The 20,290-nt window shown below is 41.9% G+C and overlaps 1 protein-coding gene across 1 annotated transcript; it reads right to left on the bottom strand.

The window, feature by feature from the left end:
* Positions 1–350: 350 nt before the first annotated feature.
* Positions 351–18,127, bottom strand: LOC144692019 (uncharacterized). The gene is made up of 6 exons (XM_078560576.1): positions 17,595–18,127; positions 12,535–12,782; positions 6,860–6,905; positions 6,108–6,227; positions 3,030–3,238; positions 351–1,844 (listed from the first exon to the last, which is right to left on the bottom strand). The coding sequence occupies exons 1-6, from the start codon at positions 18,018–18,020 to the stop codon at positions 1,130–1,132; spliced, it is 1,764 nt and encodes a 587-aa protein (XP_078416702.1). The 5' UTR covers positions 18,021–18,127; the 3' UTR covers positions 351–1,129.
* Between the last annotated feature and the right edge of the window lie 2,163 nt (positions 18,128–20,290).

The raw sequence follows: 20,290 nt of genomic DNA, 5'->3' as shown, positions 1-20,290 counted from the left end.
GAAAGCCCAAAATCATTTCACACTAGATCCTCATAGCCAAAGGAGACTTGCATTCTTCAGAGACTGAATCAGCACCCAAGTACCAGAGATGTGAGGTCAATATCTTTGCACCATCCTGGCCTATACTTGTATTTTATGACATTTCCACCTCAATTCTAAATCATGAAAATGCTGGATGATGCTCTTATTAATATTTCTGATATCTAAGCCCAAATACATTGCTTAACTTTAAACAAAAAAAGGTTCACACAATTTTGTCCTTCATTTTCAGAAGTGTGATAAGGAAGTTCCTTTGGGCAGGAAACGTCAACTGCTTCTCTCTTGACAAATGCTGCCAGAACTGAGTGTTTCGAGAATTTTCTGTTTTTATTTCAGTTTCCCAGCACCCAAAGTATTTTGGCCAGATCAAACTTGAGTTCAAAAGTATCAATGAGTGACCTTCCAGCTTATCCAGAATAACAAAATGTGGCAAGTTATCTTTTAACAATATATCAATAAGACATATTTAGATCAACACCAGCCAATTATTTACAGGTTAAAATATGACAATAATCCAAAATTACAAGCAAGACAAAAAAATGTCCTTTTCCCTTTAAACTGGGATAGTAGGGCACTGCCCACATTTTAGTCCTGATTTCAAAAGCTACAATCAGAGCTATTTTTAACCAGAAGTTATTTCAGCAGATGAGCACAAATCGCTTCCGTATGTGGGGGAAAACTGCCCGCACTCCTGGATAAAATGGTGGTTGGGGCAATGGGAAATCGTTCTGAAATTCAAATGACATGTAGAGTTGTGTGAAAGACTTTTCCTTTGTTATGCTAACCAGCCACACTTCACACAACTCATCAAAGCAGTGTTCCCTTTACAGCGGAAGGTTTCTGCTCTTCATTATTTCATCTATATAATCGCAATTGTAAATAAGCTTCTCTCTGTTGTGATGGTCAGAAATAATGAACAGGAGAAATTTGCCTCCTCTGTCCTCATCTCATTCAAACAGGAAATTGGTCCTTTTTCTTTAAAAAGTAAATAAATTAGATTACCAATTCTGTTTTTTGACAAATAAATATTTGCACTTATGAAAACTCAGCAGGCAACACAAAAACACCTCAAACATTTACAATTTGTTTGCTAACAAATTTCACTTGAAGTGGCTGTGTTGTTGCTAATTAATTCAAAGTCAGACTGTGTCCACTTGTGACAAAGATCCTTCTTAATATTCTTCTGAGTAAGTTCAATAAGCTGCTTCTCTAAACCTTGTATTCTTCTCAATAAAGTGTCATTTTGTGTTTTATAATTGTCCCTTTCTTTAGTCGTTAGTTTTAGCAAGGTCTTCAGGATCTCCAGTTGACTGTTATCTGGTGTGGAGCAGAGGTCAGTGTGTTTGCCAGCGGGTTTCGAGAGTGGCTGTGCTTGTTGCTGTTGGAACTGGGAGCTAACGTCTGGTTCATTCACAAAATCAGCAGCATCTTCTTTCGCTATTTTTAAACAAAATGGTAGCGCCATAGGCTCTGCATCAAATGGTTGTTGAATAGATCCACCAAGTAAGTTTTCACCATCATAGGCAGAATCTTTGGAATGATCTTCAACTTCAGACTTCATCCTTGACAAGTCAACATCCCCTTCATGTCTTTCGTTGTGTTTTTCTTGGGAGTCAATTCTGTCACATTCTTCCATACATGGTAGTCCTACCCCTGGTCGAATAGTCATTTTGATTTCTCCTTGTCCAGTTGAGATTCCTGTTGTGGCCACAGCACGATTAGACAGAACCTGGGCGGCATCGTCCACCTTTAGTCCCTTCAAGCTCTGATTTTTGGGCTTTGAGAGAAGATTTGCATTCATGTGGCTGGAAACACACAAAATAAAGATCATTTTAATCCAAGGGCTCAATATAAATTAACTTCACCAATGGTTGTGACTTTTAAACCTGTTGTATAGGTTTCGAAAACCGACCAGTTTTATTCCATGTGGCTATTTGCTCCTTCAGCAGGCCAACCTTACAACACTTATTTACCACACATGCACTGTGAACCTAATTTTGAGCTTGTTATATTACCTTAGTCTGAACCCTTAGAATTTCTTACTTTATTGCTATCTGTCTCGACAATCCTTCTGCGCCTCATTTCTCCTTTCTGATGCACATCCTGGCTCCCATCAATAGTCTGACCCCTTACAGTTTCTTACTTTATTGCAATCTGTCTCTATAATCCTTGTGTGCCTCATTTCCTTTTTCTAATGCTACACTCCAGACTCCCCAACAGCACTAGCAAACCGTCAAGAGGACCTTGGCCCCAGCTCTGTTGAGGGGTAAACGATCTTAATTTTTGATTGAAAAAAAAATTTCCAACAATAATTAAATTTTGAAAAGAATAAGACTCCACATTTCTAAAAGCAATTATCAGGGCTAGAGAGGTTGTTTGGCAGTAATTAAGCATTATCAAGCCGCTAAGAATTCATCATACCTGAATGCAGCAGCTATAACTTTTTCTGGAATGTTTAATGGGTAAGCAGAGCAACTTCATGGATTTTAATATCAGTGAGGTACCAGGGTGGCACAGCGTATATCGGAGCAGGGCAAAACAGACAGCAACTTCCAGATTCCAGTTTTTAACTACACATGCGCAGACTCCAAAATTTGCTGTCCAATTTACTCCAAAATAATGGTGAGTGCCAATAGCCTCATCATTATTCTTAATGCAAAATCCAAGTTGTTTATCTCTTTATGTGGCTTTGTGTCAAATTTTGTCTAATAACGCCCCTATGAAGCACCTTGGGCTTCACTACAATAAAGGCACCATGCAGATGCAAGTCATTTTGTCAAGGATCCATTTTCCTTTTAAACATTGCAATTGATTCTGTATCCATGGCCTTCTGAGGCAGTGGAACCCAGATTCTCTCAACCTTTTGTGTGAATAGTCTTTTATTTCTGAATTTGCTTTTTAACTGACTTAACATTAAATGCATTATGAATAACATTCATGTAGGTGCAGAGAGATATATCTATTACGTACTAGGCTGAATAATGTCTGACCTGGAAGGAGGCCTCTCCAGAGGATTTGGGCTGGCTTTCCTCTGCCCAGTGAGTGTGGAGTTTGAAGCACATGGTGCTGCTGTAGTTGGGCTATTGCCTGAGTCTGATTCAGTCTTCTTCCCTGTGACTGCCCATTTTGCAATGGGTGGAGTTAATGTCGCCTCAGGTTGAGTGGGACTTGGCTGACCATAAAATGCAATGCGAAATGTCTGAGACAGAAAAAATAGCACAAACAACATGTTACAGTCAGGTTAGTTATCCAATATCACTAGATGTTAAAAAATATAGCAATATATATTCCTAACAGTACCTATACCACATGGACTGCAGCAATCCTAGAAGGTGGCTCACCACCATCTTCTCAAGGGCATTTAGGGATGGGCAATAAATACTGGCCTAGTCAGCAACGTCCACATCCCATGAACGAAGAAAAAAAACTGTTTAAGAATTTAAACTTTCTGGGTTATCTGCTTTTCTAAGTTCGTTCCCTTCTCTCCTAGAGTAAATAAAATAAATGAGGAAGGGACAAATGTTCCGCAGGTACTGGTAGGCTTCTCGTGCTTCACCCAAGCGACCTTTCTTCAAGTACGAACCTAGGTATCAACTACTGGCAATTAATTTGACTGTGGGAAACGTGAACATTAGCCAGTCTTCACCTGGTGTCTACACACTTCTTCATTTCAAAAATGATCACTGGAGGAGAGATTAGGAGTGGAAACTATGGGTCATATATCTCTCACCGACCCAAAGGATGCTCTGGCCAGTTATGTTCCCTTTTGCTGCCAGGGCTCCACACAGACTAGGAATGATCTTATGATCTTCCAGACTAGGAGGACTTTTTAACCAATTGACTGAAAAGAAAGAAATTTTATGCAGCATTTTCTCCACAACCTCCGCCAAATTGTGCACAGCAAGATCCCACACGTAGCAATGAAGTAAATAGCCAGATCACCTGTTTTTTTTTTAAAAAGTCGTTGGTTGAGAGATAAATACTGAGCAGGACACCAAGCACTCTCCTTCGAATAGTATCATAGAATCTTTTATGACCACCTGATGGGGCCCCCTTTTAATGTATCATCCAAAAGGTGGCACATCTCTGATCGTGCAGTCCTTCCTCAATATTACACACTGCAGTAGCAGCCTACATTGTATACACAAGTCTCTGGATTGTGGCTTGAACTCACAACCTTCTGACTCAGAGGCAAGAGTGCCAGCACTGAGCCATGGCAAAATGAGTGACTGGAAACGTAAGAACATGTGTCTTGTAGTTCTAGAAGCCCTTCCATCACTTGCTTGCTCTGCTTATATCTTAAAAGGTCAAAAGGCAGAAAAAGAAATTATGTCTGACAATTAACTAGTCTTCAGCCCGTCAGGTCCCGAAAAAACAGCACCAAAAATGGGTCTCTACTGACATTGGCACTAGAGGTTGTATAATTTGCATTTAGGAGCATGAAAACCATACAGCCATAATCTAAGGCACTCCATTATGGTTAAAAGTGGTTAAAATCAAATATTACAGGAGATATTCTGCAAAGTAACCCATAGCAGACTATTTTGTTAGATTAAAGTGGTGACATTGAAATCTAATCTTTTTTTAAAAATCTATTACTTGCACGGTGACCTTACAACACTATTGCGTGATGCCCATATTCTGTTCGTAAATGCTGGTCAAAATGTCCGTCACTTTGTGCACACATGGTTTGCTAAGCTCCCTCAATACAGCCAGTTTACAGGAAGGCCAGCTGTACATTATAAAACTAAATGGGAAGGCTGTGGTCCAGTGAGCTCATTCTGCCAAGGCCCAAGCTACAATGTAAAGGTGGCTTTTGTGGCAATATCAAGTAGTTCTTCCACCACAATGCAGTCATTAGGCACAGTACACACAAGAGGTGCATCCAACCTGAGACTTAAATACACATCTTTTTGGTTCCCGGAAAGGAGTTGTGAGGGCTGACTCGCTGAGTGGGCAGTGTGGTGAGATGTGGTGCTCACAGCAAAAACTAGTTGGGAAATCATGGGGATGCAGCCTTTAATTTCTTATCTAGCTCTCTTCACTAGGAGGCAGCATGACAATGCAACTGCAGATCTGAAATGTGCTTTTGAAATTTATAGTTATCCAGAAACGAGATACTGACCATCACTGACAAACATTTTCATAACATCACCCTCGAGGTGAAGCTCTTTTGCACGGGCAACATTCCATGAGGGAGTGGGAGTAATTGGACAGCTCCACCACAGAACCAGCACAGGCATGATGGGCTGAATGGCCTATAGTTGTGCTGTATCATTCTATGATTCTTTGCGTGCTGCAGAGGTTGACCCACAGTCTCAATTTCCCTTGTTAATTTATTCAAAAGCCTCTATTTTCTTCAAGCTGACATTTCAACACCTTTACTTTTACAGAAAGAAGTTCAGAGAGGTTTCATTTCCCCACTCCACAGGTGCATAAAGCAAATAGAAAAAAGGGATTTTAGGGTTATTAAGCCCAAAACCTCACAATCCGTCATCCACTTGGAAACTGATACTTAGAAAAATAAAATTATCTTTGGTTTGTGGGTTTCGTTCCTCTTTCACAACGTAAAGCCTGTTCACCACAATACCTGCTGGCATGGCACCTGAAGCTCAAATCTCAGCCCTGGTCCTGAAGCTTCTGCTGATCCTGCTCACATAAAATGGTGCATCCTGCTTCAGAATTACAGGTTGCACAAGTGCAACACAATTGACTGCAGCTGCCCAGAGAACCAAACGCAAGGCCCCATTCAAGAGTCAAAGTGCCACTCGGAGCCACAGTCGGGATGCACTGGGTCTGTTGGCCGTCAACAAATTCAACATGAAAATACTGTGTTTACTGTCTTATTAATAGTATGTTAATTATATTGTTCATATTGTTAAGATACACAGATGAAGGGCATTGTTTAATTAAGAACTTTGAACGCATATAAATAGGGGCCAGCTGGGACACTGGGGTGTGAGGAATGTTGAGGCTGAACAAAGTCAATAAACTCTCTCAGTAAGGCAAAGCTCTGTGTCTTGGCTTAGACGTCACCAGCCAGCTTGGATCCTGTTAACACATCTTACCTGTGCACCTAGCTTCTGTCTCACAGTCTCCTGTTCCTTTTGAAGTGTTTCTGTTTCCTTTTTAATTTGTTTAATAAGCTCTTGAAGAGCTGTAATTTGATAAGCTCCTTGTGAGGTAGGCTGCGGAAAGATAAAAACATCTCAATTCATCTAAAGACTTTTCAAGGGCCATTCCCTTCTTGACTTTATTTTACTTATCTCTTTATTAAAGCTACATTGTCAGAAATTTATAACTACAGGTACCGGACCCCATATCCGGGAAGCTCAGGAACACACTGTGCCGCATTTGGAGATTTTACAGATTTGGGGTCCAGAGCCTAGCACATGAAGTATGAAAAATAAAAAATAAAATGGTTTTATTCGAATTGCTGCTCAGGGTACCAGCTTCGAACGTAGCTGGATTTTGGGTCCTTCCAGATTTTGGGATGCCGGATAAGGGGTGCGGTACTTGTACCAGGAGTGGAGCTGAGGATTGGTCAATTTAACATCATCACCAGGTTGTTTTAACATGCTGGTACCATGGAGGAGAAAACTGAATCACTAATAAGTCAATAAATATTCATATGGCACAACACCCTTTACTACGTGATCACAGAGGGAGCAACAAATTTCAATTTATGATTTAAGGAATAAAACAACAATTCCCCATTTAGGATAATTTGACAGCTCCCCAGTCTGCCTTTAAAGTCCAGTCTTCAGACCTGTTCTTACTACACTTGAAAAAAAACAAGGAAAATGTTCTGTAAATTTACCTGTGTTTTTTGCTGTGAAATATTCTTGTGATAATCATTTGGTTCTCTGGGAGGAAACAGAACAAGATAAATTTCTGTCCCGTTAAGCCACTTAAATAAGTCTTTGAGGAGGAGCACCATTTAGGTTATAGAACGTAGCTTTCCAATAATGGAGGCAAGCTTTAGCCTGTTGCATGAAAGGATACAGGAGGATTCCGGACCAATACTCCTTTATCACCCTGCATTCAGCCCTCCCTCCAAAAGAAAATGATAAAGCAAGAAGGTGGTTATCAATGGAAGGCAGAACAATAACATGCAGTGTTAGCGTAATAATGCACAGCTTCAAAGGCAAACAGGGCATGAATTTATACAGGACAGTTTCTGAGCTACCAAGGAGGTGCGACTGCCCTCTAACTGGAAGAAGAGATAACCTGTAAGAATAATAAACCCACACCACCCCTGTATAATCACAGAATAACACTGCTCAGGGGGTTGAAAGTTCAAACTGATTTTGAAATTAGCACCTTTAAACAAACACCTATTAAAAAGGAGTCAAGTGACCTCATCTTACGTCTGTGTATTCTCCAGTCATCCAACGCCAGCCTATTTCACACTCACTGCTCCCTTCATTCCACTAGTTGTCATTTCGTCAATCACCCCCTAGTACAACATTGCTACTTCCCTCCCTGCCTTCAAAAGTAAGTTGAAGGCCTTTCTCTTTGAAGGTGTTTTTTTCTTTCTCCTAACATTCTTCCTCTGACCCTTCCCAGACTCTGATATCTATTAACCACCCACCACTATCTAAAGCACTCATAAGACATCATAAGTACACAATGAACATTATAGAACTGCAAGCTATTGAAATTCTGGTTTATTTAGCATAGTCATGCTTTTATTAAAATACAGTACTGTTGACAATAAAGTAAAACTCAATAGTATGTATTTTTATTTAAAACGTCTGTCTCCAAATCTTGTCATGTATACTGACGACAATAGACGTCAGAGAGAAGCACCTCTGATGGCTGTAGGTAAGTGTACGGACTGGTTTGAACTAAGCAATGCTGACCCTAAATTTAAATGCTGTTGCAGTGGACACATGTATGTTAGGAAGATGATTTGGCTTGATTGCGAATTAAGCACCCCACCCCCTCCTTGACACCAGGATTGAACATTCTGCCCAAGCTCATACACAAAGGATGGGCCCTTGGGTAAAGCACCATCAAATTCACACTCATAGTGCATATACCCAAAATCAGTTAGCACTTTCGAGGGGAGCAGGAGAGAACGAGAAGACAATGAGCAAAACATTTAAAATCAATTTATACATCAGCATCAGTTCCATTTTAAGCTACATACTCCAGGACAAGCAGCTGCAGGAAAATAACAGTCATAGAAACAGCCCACGTACCAGTCACATTTAGACAGGTTAGCAAAGCAGTGTCTATTATTTCACAGCACGTGACTGTCACTCTCTCACTTGATTCTGAGAGCATCACAATCAAAACATTCTTTTGCATGGATTCGTGTGCTGCACTTTAATTTAATGCAACCTGTTGCTTTATTTTATTCGTTCACAGGATGTGGGCTTCGCTGGCTGGGCCAGCATTTATTGCCCATCCCTAGTTGCCCTTGAGAAGGTGGTGGTGAGCTGCCTTCTCAAACTGCTGCAGTCCATGTGGTGTAGGCACACCTACAGTACTGTTAGAGGGGGGAGTTCCAGGATTTTGACCCAGCGACAGAAGGAACGGCGATATATTTCCAAGTCAGGATGGTGAGTGACTTGGAGGGGGACTTCTATGTGGTAGTTTTCCCATCTATCTGCTGCCCTTGTCCTTCTAGATGGTAGTGGTCGTGGGTTTGGAAGGTGCTGTCGAAGGAGCCTTGGTAAATTCCTGCAGTGTATCTTGTAGATGGTACACACTGCTGCTACTGTGCGTCGGTGGTGGTGGACTGAATGTTTGTGGATGTGGTGCCAATCAAGTGGACTGCTTTGTCCTGGATGGTGTCCAGCTTCTTCAGTGTTGTAGGAGCTGCACTCATCCAGGCAAGTGGGGAGTATTCCATCACACTCCTGACTTGTGCTTTGTAGATGGTGGACAGGCTTTGGGGAGTCAGGAGGTGAGTTTCTCATCGCAAAATTCCTAACCTCTGACCTGCTCTTGTAGCCACAGTATTTAGATGGCTAGTCCAGTTCAGTTTCTGGTCAATGGTAACCTCCAGGATGTTGATAATGGGGGATTCAGTGATGGTAATGCCATTGAACATAAAGGGGCGATGGTTGGATTCTCTCTTGTTGGAGATGGTCATTGCCTGACACTTGTGTGGCGCGAATGTTACTTGCCACTTGTCAGCTCAAGCCTGGATATTGTCCAGGTCTTGCTGTATTTGGACATGGACTACTTCAGTATCTGAGGAGTAGCGAATGGTGCTGAACATTGTGCAATCATCAGCAAACATCCCCACTTCTGACATTATGATGGAAGGAAGGTCATTGATGAAGCAGCTGGAGATGGTTGGGCCGAGGACACTACCCCGAGAGACTCCTGCAGTGATGTCCTGGAGCTGAGATGACTGACCTCCAACAAATACAGCCATCTTCCTTTGTGCTAGGTATGACTCCAACCAGCAGAGAGTTTTCCCCCTGATTCCCATTGACTCCGGTTTTGCTAGGGCTCCTTGATGCCACACTCGGTCAAATGCTGCCTTGATGTCAAGGGCAGTCACTCTCAACTTACCTCGGGAGTTCAGCTCTTTGTCCATGTTAGGACCAAGGATGTAACAAGGTCAGGAGCTGAGTGGCCCTCGTTGAACCCAAACTGGGCACCAGTGAGCAGGTTATTGCTTAGCATGTGTCGCTTGACAGCACTGTTGTTGACCCCTTCTATTACTTTACTGGTGATGGGGGAGTAGACTGATGGAGTGGTAATTTGCCGGGTTGGATTTTTCCGGATTTGTGTGTACGGGACATACCTGGGCAATTTTCTACATAGCCAGATAGATGCCAGTGTTGTAGCTGTACTGGAACATCTTGGCTAGGGGCGCGGCAAGTTCTGGAGCACAATTCTTCAGTACTATTGCTGGAATGTTGTCAGGGCCCATAGTCTTTGCAGTAACCAAAGCCTTCAGCCAATTCTTGATATCACGTGGAGTGAATCGAATTGGCTGAAGACTGGCATCTGTGATGCTGGGGACCTCCGGAGGAGGCTGAGATGGATCATTCACTTGGCACTTCTGGCTGAAGGTAGTTGCGAATGCTTCAGTCTTATCTTTTGCACTGCTGTGCTGGGCTCATCCATCATTGAGGATGGTGATATTTGTGGAGCCACCTCCTCCAATGAGTTGTTTAATTGTCCACCACCATTCATGACTGGATGTGGCAGGACTGCAGAGCTTAGATCTGATCCATTGGTTGTGGGATCGCTTAGCTCTGTCTATCACTTGCTGCTTATGCTGTTTGGCATGCAAGTAGTCCTGTTTTATAGCTTCATCAGGCTGACACCTCAATTTTAGGCATGCCTGGTGCTGCTCCTGGCATGCCCTCCTGCTCTCTTCATTGAACCAGGGTTGATCCCCTGGCTTGATGGTAATGGTACAGTGGGAGATATGCTGGGCCATGAGGTTAGATTGTGTTCGAGTACAATTCTGCTGCTGCTGATGGCCCACAGCGCCTCATGGATGCCTAGTCTTGAGTTGCTAGATCTGTTCGAAAACTATCCCATTTTGCACAGTGGTAGTGCACACAACACAATTTAGGGTATTCTCAATGTGAAGGTGGGACTTCATCTCCACAATGACTGCGGTGGTCACTCCTACCGATTCTATCATGGACAGATGCATCTGCGGCAGGCAGGTTGGTGAGGATGAGGTCAAGTATGTTTTTTCCTCTTGTTGGTTCCCTCACCACCAGCCACAGACCCAGTCTAGCAGCTATGTCATTTAGGACTCGGCCAGCTCAGTCAGTAGTGGTGCTACCGAGCCGCTCTTGTTGATGGACATTGAGGTGCCCCACCCAGAGAACATTCTGTGCCCTTTCCACCCTCAGTGCTTCCTCCAAGGAGGTTTCCTTGCCCATGTTTGACTTGATGCCATGAGACTTCCATGGGGTCCAGAGTCGATGTTGAGGACTCCCAGGGCAACTCCCTCCTGACTGTATACCACTGTGCCACCACCTCTGCTGGGCCTGTCCTGCTGGTGGGACAGGACATACCCAGGGATGGTGATGGTGGAGTCTGGGACATTATCTGTAAGGTACGATTCTGTGAGGATGACTATGTCAGGCTGTTGCTTGACTAGTCTGAGAGACAGCTCTCTCAATTTTGGCACTAGACCCCAGACGTTAGTAAGGAGGACTTTGCAGGGTCGACAGGGCTGAGGTTGCCATTGTCATTTCTGGTGCCTAGGTCGATGCCGGGTGGTCCGTCCGGTTTCATTCCTTTTTTGTGTCTTTGTAGCAGTTTGTCATAAGTGAGTAACTTGCTAGGCCATTTCAGAGTCAACCACATTGCTGTGGGTCTGGAGTCACATGTAGGCCAGGTAAGGATGACAGATTTCCTTCCTTAAAAAGGACATTAGTGAACCAGATGAGTTTTTAACAACAATCAACAATGGTTTCATGGTCATCATTGGACTTTTAATTCCAGATTTTTATTGAATTCAATTTCCACCATCTGCTGTGGAGGGATTTGAACCCGGGTCCCCAGAGCATTACCCTGGGTCTCTGGATTACTAGTCCAGCGACAATACCAGTACACCATCACCTCCCCCTAAATTGCTGATTTTTCCTGGCCAGAAAATCAATGTCACTGCTGCTCTCTGCTGATAATTTCCAAGGTACAAGCTATTTCATTTCTTTTTTTTCTCTCCCTTTCTCTTTTCCCCGCAGATTGGTGGTTTACTGTAGTTCCTTTTTTGTTGTTTTGAAATCTTAATGAACAGTTAGGAATCCCAATAATGAAGATTAGTTAGTTATTTACTGCATTTTTAAAAATGTAATTCAGCCACTCAGGTAGATTTGACATCTACTTGCTTAGCACAAGAAGTTTAATGAGGTTAACAGAATCATTATGCAATTCGATACGTCCATTTACCTCTAGAATTGACAAAGCTCTCTTGGCTGCCCTCCCAACTCACACCATGTCCAATTCGCGCATCACCCCTGTGCTCACTGACCTACACTGGCTCAGAGTCTAGAAGCTCCCCGATTTTAAAATTCTTGCCCATATTTTCAAATCCCTCCCTATCTCTGTAATCTCCTGCAGCCCTACAACTCTCTGAGATAACTGTGCTCCTCTAAGTCTGCCTTTTCGCGCATCCCCAATTTCATCGCTCCACTATTGCTGGCCACGCCAGCAGCTACCAAGGCCCTAAGCTCTGGAATTCCCTCACCAAACCTCTCTGTGTCTCCACCTCTCTTTCTTCCTTTAAGATGCTCTGTAAACATACCTCTTTGACTACGATTTCAGTCACCTGCCTTACTATCTCCTAACATGACTCAGGGTCAAATTTTGTTTGGTAATCCATCTGTGCAGCACCTTGAACACAAGCACATAAGCCTCGGGATGTTTTGCTATGTGAAAGGTACTATATAAACGCAAGCTGTTGCTGTAAGGCAGGTGGCAAAATAATTCAAAATGAACGTTGAAGGATCTCGGTGCCCGTGCCTGAAATAGTGTCACTGTGGGATCTCACTTACAGACCTTTGGCAGTTGGAGCTAGCTGGTGTGGATGCTGCTTTGGATGATGAATGTGACTCCTTTCTGGTGCTCCGTGAATCGCTGGGTGCTGAGGTAGTAGCTCGGTTGTCTGATGCCGCAGCTGCATTGGCCGGGACAGGCACTGCCTCATTTCCAGACACAACCCAAAGAGTTGGACTTACATTAGGAGAAGACGAGGGCAGTGCCATTGGGGAGTAACTGGTATGTCCTGACAACTTAGCCTGAAACTTCTGCGAAAGGGAAAAAAGAAAGTCAATCACACAAATAAACCTCAGAAAATCACTCAATTTTGGGCAAAAAAAAAAGTGGGGAGATGAGAAGAATATCTTTAATACAACGAGTTTTGATATAGAGTAGAGTAAAGAGCAGTAAAGCAGTTTCAATAGTAATTTCCAAAAAAAATTTAGATATATATTTGAAAAAGAAAAAAATTGCAGGTCATTGGGGAAAGTGCAGAAGGGTGGGACTATTTGAATTGTTCTTTCAAAGAACAGGAAGTGGTGTGATGGGCCATACGGCCTCCTTATGCTCTGTTTGATTCTAATTTCCTCAAATTAAATGTCAACACATCCACCAAACTACCAATAATCTTAACATCTTAAACTCAACTGTTAGATGCTTCATGCACTCAACCGATTTAAATTTAAAATTGGTATGCAGCATTGATTTCTGTTAAAGCTGCAGCCTATCGCTACCTTTAACTGTTAAGCAATTACTGTACAGAGGATAATGTACCATGAAATCCAATAGTTTTATTCAGTGCTGCTTCAAAAACAAAACTAATTAGTATAATTTCATTCCTAGAACCAAAGGAAAGAGTGTCACTATTGAAGGAAAGAGCCCTGAAGAGCCACAATCACATTCCTCACAATGGCATCAATTCTTTGTGATGTGAATTATACCAACATGTCACACATTTACCAAATGTAGCCAAAAGGTTTTACATGCAATCTCAAAAAGGGTCAAAATAGCCTTGTCAACCTTATACTTCCTGTTTACTCAAACCTAATTCCAATTCCACAATAACTCACCATTTCCAAGTCAGTTTTCTTGTCTTTCGGTTTAATGCTTTAATTTGTGAAGCGCTCAGCTCATTAGTACAAGTCTCCAGTCTTCCCACTGGCTTACAGCGGCATCGATCGCTGTTTCTCAGAGAGGCCGATTACAAGTTTATATGACAATAAACTCATGAAGGGATTTGGTGCACCTGATGAGTTGGTTAGAGAGTGTGCTGGGATGGTGGCATGGAGGTCTTGTGGCAGAATGGTAGCTTCCCTACTTCCAGGCCAGAAGCTCCAGGTTCAAGCCCCACTTCAAGACTTGATGGTCGCGGAAGGCGTGTTCATAACATGGCCAAACACTTCAATTATCAGCCTGAAAATCCTTCCAATATGCATGATGGCAGGCAGTAAAGGGCGGGAGAGCTCCTTGGTCAGCCATACTGCAGAAGGCAAGAGCAAACCACGGCAATACTTTGCCAAGCATAAAAATGGACCAATCTAGTCTATGGTCATGAACGCCCTCTTAGGGCATGGTTATGTGGAGGAGCAGGAGGCATAGTGGTATCATCACCTCATTAGAGAATATTTACGTCTCGGAACAACCAGATCTCCAAGCTCTACCCCAAAGCCCATCATGTTGATTCACAAGGGGAGTGGCAAAGCAAGCCAGCAATGTCCCCCCCCCAGCTTTGATATCTTTGTGTTATCATGAGCGTGTAATGATATTATACATTTTTAAGGATAACCATTTGCAAAGCACATTTTTCTAAAAAAAGGACTTTAAAAAAAAACCTCCGATCAGAAAAAGGATTTCTACGCAGACAACTTGGCATCTTTCTGTGATGTTTCAAAACTTTATCAGGCTGCTTATCTCAAGAAGGATCACAAAAGACATTTTGAAATTCAATGAGTGTTCCACTTGCTGACCTTCTTTCAGGGCAAAGGCAATTAATTGATAAGGGCCTTAATGGGTAACTATAAAAAACCCAGGTGGGAGAAAGAATGTTTGAATGGCCAATACTTAACATGGAAGCATGATTCGTCAATTTGGGAGCAGTCACCTTTGGATTTCATACTGTAAGAAAAAGGCTGGAAGCTGCTTAAAGAGAGAACCAATTTGAACATCATGAGAGAGACACCTTGAAACAGAAACTGCTTCTCAGCAGCGAGAGACTGAAGGAGGTTTCCAGAAACAGATATCTGGCTATCAAGAGCCACTGCCTGCAGTACCATAAAAGTGAAAACAGGAGCCTTCACTCTCTCCCAGGACCTGTTCTGCTTGTTGAGTCCACCTGCAAAGTCAAACTCCAACTCTTCAACTACAAAAGCCATCACAGCTACTAAACCAAACCTCAGGTTTTAACCCCTTCACTTCGGAAAGAAGAAATTCAAGCTACGGGCTCCCAACAATATCACAGAGTGATTTGAAATCTCACCTTCTTGAAGTATTTTTTCCTAATTTTTATTTTAGTCAATAACTTTATCGCTTTTACCCAAGTAACTTTCAGCAGTAGTTTTTGTAATAAACTAACCTTTCTCTGGTTTAAACTGAAGCTTATCCAACCATCAGACATAGGAGCAGAAATTAGGCCATTCGGCCCATCGAGTCTGCTCCGCCATTCAATCATGGCTGATAAGTTGTAAAATTGAATCACTCAAATTAAAAGTGGGCGACATATTCACAAACATAAATTCTTAGCTGACGGACCACTTTAAGGAAACACCTTTTGCGTGGTCATGACACTGTACAACAGATAAAAGGATGCATTTGTGGGCAAGAACATTTTGAACCGGCCTTTTGTTGCTCTCAAAGCTTCACACAAAGCTTTCAGTCTCCTTCTTTGATGCTGTGTCCATTTTTCAACTATGCTGCTGCAAAGTGCCTCGAGATATTTTTCTACGTTAAAAGGAGCTATTTTATGTGAGTTTTAAACACACAACACATTGACACCATGGTGCCAGAAAATATTGTGCATGATTTTACCACCAATTGACTGCTCTAATTCTGACTGATCCTATCTGTTGATAGTGAATAAAGAAAAAAAAATCAATGTTGCCACTAGTTTTATTGGTGTTAATTTACACCAGAAAAAGTCACAGTAAACGAGTGTGATTTTATTTTGTGCAATGCACAATAACTGTTTAACATCACACCTGAACGATGGCACCTCCAATAGCACAGTTCTCCTTCAGTACTGCACTGAGATGTCAAAGTCTTTGACTTGAGCCCACAATGCTAGGAGTTTGCAATTGGGAATAGATTTCTGCTCATTATAATCAATGGGTGGAGAACCTATACATGAAGTGATGTTTCCTTTCGAGCAAAATGTATAATGAATGCCAGTACACAGAGCAATATCTGTACTTGTGGAGTCTGCAGAGAGGAGCAAAGACCTCACCTTCGCAGTGTTTCCTATTATGTTCCCCTGATGGTGCTGGGATATGTTCCAACCATGCCATCATCTCCCTATTCCTTTTTTAAATGTTACTCTAAAGATGAGTGTCAGCAGGTTGCAGGGGTGCGTCACATGCAGCTACCCTCACTCAAAGTCCAAACATGCACTTGGCAGAAAGGAGGAAGGTGGGGTTAAAAAAAGGGAAGTGAAAGTGAAATGAAAATTCACACTGCATCTCATCCTATCCATAGGACATTCCAAAACAGTTCACTACCAATGGGTTGTTTTTGAGGTGCAGTCACTGTAGTTACGTAGGTAAACAAGGCAGCCATTGGTGCAGAGCAAGATCCCACAAACTGCAAGTCAGTGAATAACCAGATAATTCTTGCTAGCAACCTGGGAAAGCTCATTTCCTAGACAACGTGGACTGCAAAAGAGATAGGAGCCTACAATGTGAATGGTAAAGAGCCTCTTTTTTAAAAAAAATCATTCACAGGGTGTGGCAAGGCCGCATTTATTGCTCATCTCTAATTGCCCTTAAGGAGTTGGTAGCGAGCCACCTTCTTGAATACAACAGAGTAGCTTGCTCAGCCATTTAAGAGGGCAGTTAAGAATCAATCACAAATAGGTGGCAGATTTCTTTCCTTAAAGGATATTGATGAATGAGAAGAGTTTTTAAACAACAAAGAGGCCATTATTGCCAATACTATCTTACTTTATTCCCGAATTATTTGATTGAATTTAATTCCCCCAGCTGATTTGAAGCCATGTCTCCAGATCATTAGTCTGGGCTCTGGATTCTTGTCCTGTAACATACCCACTATGCTACTATCTTCAAAGGTGTTTAATTTTTTGGGCTTGCTGACAATGGGCAGGAAAAGGCTGATTTGTACCAGACCTCCAATCCACTTACAAGAGGTGCTAAGGACACTTTATGCAAGGAATATATCCAGCAAAAGTTTTACTTTCTTCCTATTTGGGATACGTGAAATAAACCATTCCCTAACAAAGAAGGTAATTTAGACAACCAATTCCTCAGTGTCTGTTCTATTCTTGAGACAGCCATTAAAATAACCACAACAAATAGCCTACTCCTGCCTCCAACTTTCTCCCTTTGTCTCTTGCCACCACCTTCTTAAAAGGTCCAAATACAACTAGCAGCCTTGCACTGCTCTGTGCAATGGTGCAGTGTAAGTGTACAGTTTCCCCAGGATACCACAGTGAGACTTCTGTAAAGGAAGCAAAACATTATTTAGCACAGCTCTTTACAAACAAAATACGAAGATTGCAGATGCTGGGAATCTAAAACAGAAAATGCTGGAAATACTCTGCAGGTCAGGCAGCTTCTGTGGAGAGGGCGAGTTAGTGTTTCAGATGAAGGGTTCACACCTGAAAGGTTAACTTGTCTGTTCCCTGCACAAGCTGCTGGCAAGCCTTTATAATCCTTATCAATTATTTAACGCATTGTTAAAAACCTACAATATATATATATTTCCACCCATTATGAAATGCTTAAAAATATGGGTTGCAACCAGGCTGTTAATTCAAAATTGAAAAATGATGAAGCATAACAGAACATTCTTGTGAGTTAAAATACCACCTGCCAGGGTGGCAATGCTACAGTTCATAGGTAGTCTTCACTCACCCAGGCTTGGTTCACACCAGGGCTTTCATCGCAAAAGGTTTCAAAGCTGATGTTGTTGCGACTGCGAAAACTTCTGAGCCACCCGTTTGAAGCCTTGAAGTCATTGATACCCAGCTCCTTAGCAAAGTGCAGCGCCGCTTTCTGAATGATAGGCCCATTGACCGATACACCCTGAGACTGGACATGCTGAAACCATCGGCACATTATCAGGTTGAGGTAACCGTGCTCCATGCGGACACACAGCCTTTTGCGAGCGGTGTCTCTGTTGCCTTCATAGGCTTGAAGTATCTCCGCTTTCCTCTTCAGGATGGTCTGCACCTGGGTTTTGCCAATGCTGAACAGCTCAGCGAGCTGCCGCTGGCTCTTGCCTTCACTTTGAAGAATCAGCTCCACTTTCTGCTTCATGGAAAGCTCGTTCCTTGCCATTATTGATAAGAAGGGCAAGGGGTTATCGGCAGCGTACAACAAAAAGAAATTCCACCATAATCTGCCACACACAAGCCAACTGCAGACTGCTGCTGAGACTAGTACAATCACCTAGATTTGTCAAGGGCATTTACTTAGCAGTAGCTTATTGGCTGTTTAAAATCATGTGGTCCATGCAACATTTTAAGCATTTTGATGAATTAAGGTCCGGTGTAACATGATCCAGTGACAGGCTAAGAATGCTCAGTTGCCATGGCATCCAAACTGAAGCACTGAGCTTACTTTTATTGAGGAATTAAGAGCCATAATTACCTTTCAGGCGTTAGAAGAATTTTTTGTTGTCACAGGGAGAACATAGCTTGTTCTGTTTTGTGTTGTATTAAATCTTTTTTTTTTAAAAATCCTTACATGGCAGCCTTGGGGAAAACAAAACTCTGGCAGATTTAGAGAAGAAACAGGAAATCATTTCAAATATAGGCCTCCTTTTAATCTAATTTCTCACCTTATCCATATGCTGCTTCGAGCAATTGCTGCAAATGCCTTGTGACAAATTATTTTCGGTGGAATCCAAATGTAATTATTGTTCACCTCAACATAATATTTACAGCAGCTTTTGTGTGTATTATTGATACTTAGCGACACCTGGTAGCTGTGTGAACAGAGGTGGAGGGCCAATCCAAGTTTACTGTTTCTTGTAAAGTACAATCTTCAATATTTGGCCCAGTTTAACTTAATTCCTCCATTTCGACTTAAAATTGCCACCTACCTGTGTTTTTCCTGTCTGGCTATCCAGAACTTATATGTAAACCATATTACTCTTATTAAAAAAAGTAATTTTTCCCCCACTTGTGTGTCGCTGGATGTGAACATGCTATTAACCATTAAAATTAAGATTTTCGATGAATTTCCATCACCACCATTGAAAGTCAAGACTCAGCCAGTCTAACACAGCAGGCATGTATATATGCAGATACCATTGTTCAATGAGATAATGACGATCTCTCAGATAACTTGCAACTACAAAAATGCATTGAGAAAGATGTAAATAAAAGGTCATTTTAATGCACAAAGCATTGAAGTAAATAACATTCCAATCTTCAAGGAATGGCCTGAAATTGAGTAATTTCCAGGACACTGCAACAAGAAACACTGGGGAAAACTCAGATGGCATGTTTTTCCCCCCAAATTTGCTTAGAACACATTTGTTAAAAATTATTGGAGATGGAATAAAGAATGCTTGACTAGGCATTTGGAGGCGAGAGGTCTTCTGATGACACCTCCAGGACTACATTGAGCCCGGATTGATTACTATAGAAGCTAAAGTTCATGTCGTCACACCTAAATGCGGGAAAAACCTAACAATTAGTCATTAAATATGGGTATAGGAGCACCAATATTTAAACCCTCTAAGCCGGTCACTCTTTGCCATTCCTATTCACCAAGGCACTCAAACCCTCACTGTTTAATGAGACGCTACACCTCATTCAGATCCCCATCCTATGATGCGCGCATACACATTGGGCTGATGGAATTTAAATTCAATTCATAAATCTGGAATTGAAAACTAGTCTCTGTAACGGTGACAATGAATCTATTATTGATTGTTGTAGAAACCCATCTGGTTCACAAATTTCCTTCAGGGAAAGAACCTTATCTGGTCTGGACTACATGACTCCAGACCCACAGCAATGTGGTTGACTCTTTACTGCCCTCTGAAATGCCTAACATACCACTCAGTTTGAGGGCAATTAAGGATGGGAAACTAATACTGGCCTTGCCAGTGTCACCCACATCCCATGAAAGAAAAAAAAGGATAGAAATCATGGCTGCTTTTTGCCCAACTTTAACAGCCAGTAACTGAAGCACTTATTTGGAGCTGTTATCTCAACATGCACCAGTGGCTTGGTGCCACACTACAGGTTATATTTATCCACTAATCCAGAGAGCTCCAATCATCCAGCTATGAACTTCACCACTTTCGTGCTCATAGGTACCTGCATGTGGAAATCTGCGTTCAATATATTGTCAACATTGATTTACTCAAAGATCAAATCTGCTAGTGCATGTTTGATCATTAGAAAGGTTATATCCTGATTATTTATCTCTTTTTGGAATTTTAATTTTGTTTCTATTTGGATCAAAGTTTAAAACTATGAAAGGAGTTCTTAATTTTAAATGAACAGCGCAGATAGCAGATCAATTCAGTAGTTAAGGTCAAGAATTAATGGCCATAGTTGAAAAGAGAGTTGTAAAACTTTACACACAGATTT

Source organism: Cetorhinus maximus, chromosome 16 (genome assembly GCF_964194155.1).
Source record: "Cetorhinus maximus chromosome 16, sCetMax3.hap1.1, whole genome shotgun sequence".
In the NCBI taxonomy this organism is placed as follows: Eukaryota; Metazoa; Chordata; class Chondrichthyes; order Lamniformes; family Cetorhinidae; genus Cetorhinus; species Cetorhinus maximus.
This window is presented reverse-complemented; position numbering and strand designations above follow the sequence as displayed.

Excerpts from the sequence above, each read along its gene's own strand:
- LOC144692019 (XM_078560576.1), bottom strand. The coding sequence starts at position 18,020 with ATGGCAAGGAACGAGCTTTCCATGAAGCAGAAAGTGGAGCTGATTCTT. Across the intron at positions 6,906-12,534 it reads GCTAGCTCCAACTGCCAAAG|AGAACCAAATGATTATCACA; the intron begins GTCTGTAAGTGA and ends GTTTCCTCCCAG. Across the intron at positions 3,239-6,107 it reads GACAGAAGCTAGGTGCACAG|ACATTTCGCATTGCATTTTA; the intron begins GTAAGATGTGTT and ends TTTCTGTCTCAG.